Source organism: Triticum aestivum, chromosome 7D, assembly GCF_018294505.1.
Source record: "Triticum aestivum cultivar Chinese Spring chromosome 7D, IWGSC CS RefSeq v2.1, whole genome shotgun sequence".
Lineage (NCBI taxonomy): Eukaryota > Viridiplantae > Streptophyta > Magnoliopsida > Poales > Poaceae > Triticum > Triticum aestivum.
Window position 1 is genome coordinate 540212082 of NC_057814.1, and position 10743 is coordinate 540222824.

At 46.5% G+C, this 10743-nt stretch overlaps 1 protein-coding gene across 1 annotated transcript; it reads right to left on the reverse strand.

Annotated features, from left to right (window-relative positions):
- Positions 1–4372: 4372 nt before the first annotated feature.
- LOC123167214 (uncharacterized) lies at positions 4373–8386 on the reverse strand. The gene is made up of 4 exons (XM_044585043.1): positions 8258–8386; positions 7596–8152; positions 5779–6119; positions 4373–5694 (listed from the first exon to the last, which is right to left on the reverse strand). The coding sequence occupies exons 1-4, from the start codon at positions 8310–8312 to the stop codon at positions 4461–4463; spliced, it is 2187 nt and encodes a 728-aa protein (XP_044440978.1). The 5' UTR covers positions 8313–8386; the 3' UTR covers positions 4373–4460.
- Between the last annotated feature and the right edge of the window lie 2357 nt (positions 8387–10743).

The window sequence follows — 10743 nt, forward strand, 5'->3', positions numbered from 1 at the left end:
TCGTCCGGTGATCCGCCTCACCTTTGAAATGCTTGCCTTTCTTTCTTACGGGATGCCTGCTCGGAAGAAATCGACGATGTCCCAGGTACACATTCTTCCTACAATTGTCCAAATATATACTGTTGGTATCATCCAAACAGTGCATGCATGCGCCGTATCCCTTGTTTGTCTGTCCTGAAAGGTTACTGAGAGCAGGCCAATCATTGATGGTCACGAACAGCAAGGCCTTTAGGTCAAATTCTTCCCCCATGTGCTCATCCCACGCACGTACACCTGTTCCATTCCACAGCTATAAGAGTTCTTCAACTAATGGCCTTAGGTACACATCAATGTCGTTGCCGGGTTGCTTAGGGCCTTGGATGAGCACTGGCATCATAATGAACTTCCGCTTCATGCACAACCAAGGAGGAAGGTTATATAAACATAGAGTCACAGGCCAGGTGCTATGGTTGCTGCTCTGCTCCCCAAAAGGATTAATGCCATCTGCACTTAGACCAAACCATACGTTCCTTGCGTCATCTGCAAACTCCTTCCCGTACTTTCTCTCAATTTTTCTCCACTGCGACCCGTCAGCGGGTACTCTCAACTTTCCGTCTTTCTTACGGTCTTCTCTGTGCCATCGCATCGCCTTGACATGCTCTTTGTTTTGGAACAAACGTTTCAACCGTGGTATTATAGGAGCATACCACATCACCTTGGCAGGAATCTTCTTCCTGGGGCGCTCGCCCTCGACATCACCAGGGTCATCGCGCCTGATCTTATAGCGCAATGCACCGCATACCGGGCAAGCGTTCAAATCCTCGTACTCACCACGGTAGAGGATGCAGTCATTAGGGCATGCATGTATCTTCTGCACCTCTAACCCTAGAGGGCAGACAACCTTCTTTGCTTCGTACGTACTCTCGGGCAATTCGTTGTCCTTTGGAAGCATATTCTTTATCATTACCAGCAACTTTCCAAATCCCTTGTCAGATACACCATTCTCTGCCTTCCATTGCAGCAATTCCAGTGTGGTGCCCAACTTTTTCTTGTCAGCTTTGCAATTTGGGTACAACAATTTCTTGTGATCCTCTAACATGCGCTGCAACTTCTTCTTCTCCAAATCACTTGCGCAGTTTCTCTTTGCATCGGCAATGGCCCGACCAAGATCATCAGCGGGCTCATCTGATGCCTCTTCTTCAGCTTCTTCCCGCATTGCCAGCTCAGCTTCTTCCCCCATTGTTGTATCATCGTATTCAGGGAACCCATGGCCAGGATAGCTGTCGTCGTCCTCTTCTTCTTCATTGTCTTCCATCATAACCCCTCTTTCTCCGTGCTTGGTCCAAACATTATAGTGGGGCATGAAACCGGACTTAAACAGGTGGACGTGAATGGTTCTTGACGTAGAGTAATTGTGATCATTCTTACAGACTAAACATGGACAAGGCATAAAACCATCCGCCCGCTTGTTTGCCTCAGCCGCAAGCAGAAAAGTTTGCACGCCATTAATGAACTCGGGAGAGCATCGGTCATCGTACATCCATTGTCGGCTCATCTTCATTACACAACACCGAATAGACCAAATTAATACAAGTTCATACATAAAGTTCATATAAGACTTAAATGCAACAAACAAATAACTCTCTAACTAAAGAACTTAAATGCAACAACAAATGCGATCAATATCGCAACTAAGGTAACAATTGATCCAACAACATAATGATACCAAGCCTCATCATCAATGGCATATTTTCTAATCTTTCTAATCTTCAAGCGCATTTTCTCCATCTTGATCTTGTGATCATCGACGACATCGGCAACATGCAACTCCAATTCCATCTTCTCCCCCTCAATTCTTTTCAATTTTTCTTTCAAATACTCGTTTTCTCTTTCAACTAAATTTAACCTCTCGACAATAGGGTCGGTTGGAATTTCCGGTTCACAACCTCCTAGACAAAAATATCTATGTCAACTTGATGGGCATAATTTGTCATAAACACGAAATGCAACAACTAGTTTTAAAAGAGAATATACCACATCCGAATCATAACAAGGACGAGGGCCGACGGGGACGGATATCAAAACCATGGCACTATGTATAACAAACAACGTACGGGTAAGATAATTATACGAGTAACTATATATCCAAATCACACAAACATCAATTTGGTAATGTAAAACATTCATGAACAAGAGGCTCACCACAAGGTGGTGCCGACGACAGAACGGTGCGGGCGATCGACTGTGGTTACGATGGAGATTTAGAAGGCACTAAGTAAACCACACCTACATATGCAAACTAAGTGTTAGTTTTGACCACAAATTGCATATAAATCAAATAATAGCACATATATTTTCTACCAAATTACTAAACTCATGAATTAATCACTATACAAAGCATTGCAAGAGCTAATCTAGCAATGAGGGATGAAAGGACAAAGTTGCTAACCTTTGTGATCATTTGAATGGATGGGGGCCTTCAAATCTTGACAAATTTTGGGCAAAATGTGTGATGAGCTCGAGAGAAAGAGGGGAAGAACAGAGAGGAGAGGGGAAAGGGGAAGACAAGAGCGAGCTCGGGTTGACGAAGGGTTTATGTAGGACGACCTTTAGCACCGGTTCGTGTCATGAACCGGTACTAAAGGTGCTGGAGGGGCCCCGGACTGACAACATCATGCCACCACTCACTTTAGTACCGGTCCGTGGCACGAACCGGTGCTAAAGGTCGGCCACGAACCGGTACTAATGAAAGTGGCTGGCTAGCCGTTGGAACCGACACTAATGCACACATTAGTGCCGGCTCAAAAGCAAACCGGCACTAATGTGCTCGACATTTGACCCTTTTTCTACTAGTGTCATTGTGGTGGGTTCATTTTGGTGCAACTAGTTGAAAAATATAATCACCTGTCCAAAAACTTTCGTGCCGGATTAAATTGGCCCAAGAACACTATACATGGCGCTGTTTTCCTTTTAGAAAAAAATAGAACTAGAAGAAATTGTACAACTCAGTACTCTTTAGCATCACCACATTGCGCATGCTTTTAGAGGAACAGAAATCAGACGATGTGTATAGTTGAATGATTGATTCTCTTTCGACTGGGAATTAGACCAGTAAAAATGTTTATTTTTATAGAGAAGAGGCCCAACCCGGCTTTGCATTGACAATGCCATCAACTGGGCAGGAGTACAAGAGCACCAAGGAAGCGACTGATACAAGGTGCACAGGAAGAACAACTGAAAGGCAGCGGCAAGAACAAGGGTCAAGGGAGGACGCCACTATCGATCATGCATCCTTTTGCTTAGAGCATCTACAGTCGCATACATCTAATTTGGCCCCTCAAACACCTGAGGACACGTCTGGTGCATCTGCGGATACTGACCGTTCACCTCTCAAACTTTTGTTTCCAGAGTCATGTTGTCCATTTTTTCCCTATATGTCCGGTCACATTCACGTGATTGGTGGACATGAGAGAGAGAGAGAGAGATAATAAAAAAATGGTATGTGGTGGGTCACATCCTATGTGGCGGACGCATGACCACTGCCCGGACACTCCACGTATTGCCCCCCCACATCGGGGGCAATATGAGGAATGCCGGATAGCCTGGGCGATAAAGGAGGCTTCGAGGGGTCCGCTTGGGTCAACTTTTTCCCTCTCTCCTGTCCTGTTAGTGGTCCTGCGTTCAGTGGGTCAATTTGTGGAGTCCGGCTGTAGATGCTCTTACTGCACCCAAAGGACCATATAGGGACCAAATCATGATCTATCTCTGCCACCGCAAAGGGCTCCAATCCTCTCACTTTGGGGCGAAGGATATCGTACCGGCGATTGCAGAGCATTTCACAAAAACCCAAATCAATGGAGCCCAAGTTGCCAAAGGAGAAGTAGTACGAGCAAACCAACAAGAATGAGTAGTCGTCCACACGAGCACTGTCGCCGGTTGTGGCTAATACATATCGCCGGACTAGAGTTGTCAGATGAAGGCGCCGAACACGAATAACGGGGAAAATGGGAAACAACAAGCACCAGCAAAGGATAGGATTTGCCGGAGCACAAGGCTCCGCAAGATACCATACCGCCGCCAAAGTAGAGGGGACCTTATCCCCTTTCGCCCAGGAACGAGGGCAATGATCCGATGGCGGCGGCGGCAGTTCGAGGCGGAGACGGAGCTCCATCAAAGGAACGACGGCAGGCGTAGGACGCACGGAGCCACTGAATCCCCATCACCACCTCCATCGGTGTCTCACACGAGCCGGAGGGCACCTCGGGCGGCGGCGGTTGTGAGAAAAGGGGGAGGAGAAGGGTGGCGGCGTTAGGGTAGGCTCTACCAAGGGGGAGGGCGATCTCCGCTATAAAATATTACTAATAATTTATTAATGTATTTAACGCGTGCTAGGTTAACTTAACTGAGTTGGCTCTTGCAGCCGGGGCTTATGTACATGTGTTTTGCTTCATGCAAGTGCACGCATGGTAAAATCTGATCTGCTACGGCCACCTGGAGCGGCAACTGCGGCGGTCGGCGGGAATGACGGTGCCGTTACCGGGGAAGAAGAAGCGTAGACGGCATGAGAAGCGCGTCCAAAACTGGGTGTTTTGGAAGATGCCCGTGTTCCCGCGCGTGCGCACCTTGCCGTGCAGGTCGAACGGCACCACGCCGGCGTTGAGCGACTTGTCCATGGAGCGCATCCCGGCCTTGTCCAGCCTCCGCCCGGTCGACACCACGTCGTTGTACTGCAGCGGCATGGAGCTATCCGGCGGCACCACGAACGGCGGCGCCCGGAAGAGAAGCATGTCGACTCCTTGGAGCTTGAGCGCGAGGTTGACGCGGGAGAAAGAGGCGTCCGCCCTGGAGTCCTTGTTGATGGCCAGGAAGGCGATGGAGAGCTGAAGGTTCTGGACGGTGCCGTCCTGGCCCGCGTACTGGAGCGCCCCCAGCTGCGCGTCGGCGACCGCCAGGTACGGCATCTTGTGGTTGTAGACGGCGAACAGCAGGATGCCGAGGACGATGGCGCCGATGACGAGCAGCACGCACAGGATGCACAGCACCCACGCGCACGCGGACGTGGACCTGGCGGAGCTCCAGCGGTGCTTGTCGTCGTCCCCCCACCAGGTCTTCCAGGGCCTATTATTCCTCGCTTCCACCGCGACCGGCCTCTCCATGCGCGTGCGGGTGCGGCCCTCTTCTCTATCTCTGAGTCTATGCGTGTCGTCGTCGTCCTCGTTGAAGTTGGAGTCGTGGTGGGCCGGCGGCCGGTGCCCCATGGTGGCCTGCTTCTCAAACCGCTTGGCCTGCCCCCGGAACGCGCTCGTGTGGCGCGTCTCGAAGAGCCTGACGCCCTTGACGTCGCCCGTGGCCGCGACGCGCTCGCGGTCATGCGACGTCCTGAGCGACCGCAGGTAGGCGCGGAAGCCGGCGTGTTGACCCGGCGACGTGATCAGCCCCAGGAGCTTGTCCAGCGTGGCCCTGAGGAAGTCGATCATGGGGTTGGACTGCTCATGTGCAAGGTCGTTCCTGGCCTCCACCAGCTTCCCTTGGGCGCCGTGGAGGTCGCCGCCGTCCGCCATCGTACGCACCTCGTCTAGGAAGGTTACGTGGTGCCGGCGGGCTCGCTCGGTCCTCAGGGCCACCGGCATCGTGCGGCTCGGGTCAGCCGATCCAGTTGGGGTGCGGCGTATGGGGACCGGCAGTCTACGGGAGTAGAAAGGTTGTCCCCGGATACTGCACGAGTGCAAATCTTAGTTTATATATATATATATATATATATATATATATATATATATATATATATATACATGTATGTACCTATAGGAGCACTGGGCGGTGATGGCAGTGGCGTTCTTCTTCTGGCCGACGGCAGGGAGGCGGATGTGGGCGATAACCCTGCGTATTTCTCCGGCGAAGAGATCGCCGAAATGGACGATTACCGCGCCGGAGTTGTCGTCCCGTGTTTGCTGGTAGAGACGGGAGTCCACGTCCTCTAGTATGGAGTCGCCTGGCTGTGGGGACACGATGAGCTTGAGGTCCTGGACGACGACGCTGAGGAGGCCACCCAGGATCTGCGAGAAGGGCTCGGTCATGTTCTCCCCGTCATCTACGAAGTTGAACGTTCCTCCTTTGCTCCTCCTTGCGATCTCGTCCAGCACCTTCGTTAAAAAACATATGCGCACGGAATAATTAATTACCATAATACGAGTAGTATACATGCATGTAAAAATCATTTTGCACCTTATTTTTTTATCAAGGTTTTGAACAAATACCGGTAGTGGGTTGAGTATGTACATGTAAAATTTCGATTGGAAACTATGACAATTTGCCACCTATGCAAAAAGAAGAAAGAAAGGAAATGAATGTGTACACTAGGAATTTTGCAGAAGTCCTAGTAGTAGTCTAGAGGTCAGGTGAGTCGATCAAATGAGGGAAGGTTGTGTGGGACAATCGTAGATGCATGTACTTTTTTAAATCCAGCATTAGATGTACCTATTTTGTACCATATGCGTTAGGGCATCTCTAACGCTATCCTTAAAACAAGCACACTTTTCATCTGCGAAACACATCTGGACGTGTCTGCGGACACGATATGGGACCTGACCATTCAATCATGTCCCTTAAATAGACATCAAATCTGAATAATAGAGGTGAGTCGGGCATACTTAAAGGATAAAACACATGGGATGTGAGGACATGTGGTCCTCGGACTGCCGCAAAGCTCCTTCAAGTTTGCTTTCGGTTTGCAGAAAATCGGACATGCCAACTGGACACGGACGTTTAGGAGACCGTGTTGGATGATAGAAAGTGTTCGGACTGCACGGTTCAAACCTTTACAGGCACTCTGAGGTACCATGAGTCCCTATTTGCATGTGCATGTGTATTTTGTGATATAACTTTGATCATCATTTTGACAAACAAACCTTAAGCTATTTGTCACAAAAATAATATCATTTTAATGTACATCCCAACAATATAGATTTGTATGACATATAACTAATATAGTATCGGTGAAAATGATTGTCAAAGTTCAATCACGTGAAACAAGTGCTTCAACAAAGCGAGCTTCAGGTACCCGGTCAAGGGACTAATGAAACTCTCTGCAAAAAAAAAGGGACTAATGAAACGTGAGTAGCCTGTGTAAGTATGGACAGGTGGAGTAGGATCCACCATCTTTTGCCACCATAGAGAAATGTGCCATGATTTCTACTACTACTTTTATAGAGGGTTTTCTTGTTCCAGTGTATAACATGATTTTTCTCGAGGTTTTTTTTTTCTTGTTTTGGAGCATGTCATAACATTTCTTGGCGACTAGCATAGACCGTTTTGTTTTACCTAGTTTCGTGGAATTTTCGTATCAAAGTGTGCCATAATGTTTTGTCATGCATGGCTATGAGTAAAGGTTCATAGCACGAATTCTCAACACAACGAACGATAAATTCTTTACCCCGCCAAAAGAAAAAGGAAACGATAAGTCCTTTTACGCTAGCCACGGGCATGATAGAAAAACATTTCTCAGAACAATCCAGCACTACCACCTGGGACATGTGGTTAGCAAATTCAAAATTCACACAGAACAATCCAGCACTCCCCCCGAAAAAAGAAAAAGAACAATCCAGCAGCATGTAGAGTACCTTGGGATCGAAGTCGGTACCAAAACCAAACGTGTAGACCGGCACATCACTGACATCAACGTTCGTCGCATGGCCTATGTTCTCGTCCCCGTCGGACAAGAGAAAGATGCTGGCGAGGCGGCCGCCGGAGATGCGTCGGCGGCCGAGGACGCCGAGGGCGGTCTCGAGGCCGTCTCTTATGTTGGTTGGGTCGATGACTTGCAGGCCGTCGACGATAGCCATGAGGTGCGGCTTGTTAGCGGGGGTGACGGAGAGGAGCGGGCACAGCCTCTCGGCCTCCTCGGAGAACTTGACGATGGAGAGGCGGTCCTTGGGTCCGAGCTTGTTGATGACGAAGTGCATGGCGGTCTTCATCTTGCCGAGCCGGTCCTTCTTCCTCATGCTCTTGCTGACGTCCAGGACGGCCACGAGGTCCAGCCCGAGGCGGTCGCTAGCGGCGGCGGAGGACGCGTCGTGGACCTCCAGCAGCACCTGCTGCCGGTTCTCGTGCAGTGGCGCCCGGTCGCTGGCGTGCCACCTGAACCGCACGTTGTCGGCTCTGTCCAGCAGAGGGGGGCCTGCATCATCATTCATCAAATTTTTCAGTGATCAATAAGTATAATTAATGAATGAATGAGATGCAATGATGCTTTGATTAATGAATGAAATGAAATAAAATTAACCATCTGGTGGATGTGCATATGGGACGTTCTGGTCTTCGTCAAAATCGGACGACATTGCGAGCGGGAGATGGAGTGCTCTGCTCTCTACTCACAATCTATCTACCGAAACAATGGCGTCGCGGTCACTTGCGTACTGGGTAATTTAATGATATGCCCCCGTATATATCGGGCCGTTATAGGAGACGATGGAGTGGCATCAAGGAAATGAATGGAGTGGCAGGAGTATCTTGGTTTCGGTAGAGGTTTTGGTATCTTCTTTTCTCTCTGCCGCAGCTTTCATTTTGGAGTTTTAGGTATCCTATGCTGGTTGTGTCGAAGAAGTCTCATTGGATTCATTCAGTGCCACACTGGTCACTGGCGCTTGTTTTTATTTCGTCCAAGGATTAATTGACCACACAAAGTAGGTCACGGCACAACGCGAATTGAACACAATACCAAAAGGCACCTCATTTGCCTTTTGTTTTACGTGTTCCTGACTCTAAACTCATGTGTCATGGCACAAGAGGTATGGGTCATTTCTGCTTCCGCAACACACTCATTCTACAACTATATTCTATTTACGTGTATTAAGTTCTTAAAAGTTTAACTTCCTCCGTTCTAAAATATTTGATGTTACAGGTTTGTCCTAATTATGTCAATTTTTGTAGGTTTGACCAAATCTATAGAAAAATATACCGCCATCTACAATATCAAATTAGTTCTATTAGATTTATAACAAAGTATACTTTTATGGACACGGATTTGATGAACATGGTTCCACGCGCACCCCTTATGAATAGTAAATTAAATTTTTTTAGAAAAAACTAAATATTTTTTGTGATATGCATAGTCAACTGGTATACTCGTGTATGAAGTTTCACAAAGAAATGACACCCTTGGTATTCTGGGCAAAAAATGACAAAATAGAAGCTATATTAAAAAAAATTGTTTGATGAATAGTAAGGTCCCAATTCTATTTTCTTCACTAAGAATACCACGAATGTCAATAATTCATGAAACTTCACACATGAGTGGAATGGTCGACCAAGTTTGATACCCAAAATTTTAGATTTTTTCAAATTTCCCTAGTATTTTCTGAATTTACTATTCACATGGGTGCGTGTGGAACCATGTTCACCTTGTATATTTGATATTTTTCATAATATATATTTGATGTTGTGGATTGATATTCTATAAACATGGTTACTTGACGTATGACTAATAGATATCTTCAAATATTTTGGAATGGGCAAAGTACATAATAGGGATCGGTTGTTAATTAGAAGTCAAATTAGGAAAACAATAAAAAGGTAAAACTTTTGCCTTTCTAATATAATCAAATCATACTCACCAGCTGCATGATGGTGCTTGTAGGTAGACCTGGGCACGGACAGCCCGACCCGAAAGCCCGGCATCGGATCCTAGCCGGGCTCGGGAAATCCCGAAGAAAAGCCCGAACAGGGCATAAATCATTATTTTATTACAAATATAGGTATAATATTTCAGTTAAATACCCCCAAAATGATTATTTTTATATAAAAAATAGCACTGTTCATGTGTTTCAGGCTGGTCCGGGCCAAGTTCGGGCTTGGGCTTGAGACTTTGAGGTGGGGCTTTGCAAAGCCTGGCCTGAAGGATACCCAGGTTTACTTCTACAGTACACAGTTGTACGTTCGCCTCATTGTCATCTATTCATATCTACTCATCGTCACCTACTCCATGCAAAACTACAGGATATGGGTACCCCCTCCGTTTCAATTTTTTTTGCAGTTCAAGGTTTATCCTAAGTCAAACAAGTTTGACCAAGTTTGTGAAAAAAATTTATATCATCTACAAGACAAAAATAGCTTCACATTCATCATAACATATATGTCCATACTATATATATTTGATGCTGAAGATATTAGCAATTTTGTTATCAAGTTAGTCAAACTTTACTTTCGTTGACATAAGAAAAATCTAGAACTTGAAATATTTTGGAATGGGACGAGTGTATTTGAGTACTCGGCCAGCCCCACCGACCATGGGACAGCAGCGGCTATCCTTGGACGGCAATTCTTTTTGTCGTGCACTCCGAAATCCTTTTGCCATGTGTAAACATTTGGTACTATCAATGTTCTAGTTTATTGGTCCCCTTTCTAATCTGTGTCAAATTTTGATCAAATATTTAACTAATAAAATGTTAATGCATGTCAACAAAAATTATATAGTTAGATTCATATTCAAACATAGTTTTCACTGATATAATTTTTTGCGACATGAATGAACATTTTGTTAATTAAATTTATGATCAAAATTTGCACAGAAAACAATAAGGACTAATAAACCATGACGGAGGTAGTACTTGGCACAGATTTTTACTCCCCTCGTAAAGAAATATAAAAGCATTCAGATCATTATTTTATAGAGGGAGTACTTGGTTAAAAAACATTGTAGCGGAACTAAAAAAAGACGTCTTTCACGTGGGTGGCGGCACGGTTGAGCGAACTGTTTGCTACCCGCCTACG

Bases quoted from the DNA above. Each gene is read 5' to 3' on its own strand.
- LOC123167214 (XM_044585043.1), bottom strand. From the start codon at position 8,312: ATGTCGTCCGATTTTGACGAAGACCAGAACGTCCCATATGCACATCCA. The intron at 8,153-8,257 runs GTTAATTTTATT...ATGATGATGCAG, and splicing joins ATATGCACATCCACCAGATG to GCCCCCCTCTGCTGGACAGA. The intron at 6,120-7,595 runs GTACTCTACATG...TTTTTAACGAAG, and splicing joins GTACCGACTTCGATCCCAAG to GTGCTGGACGAGATCGCAAG.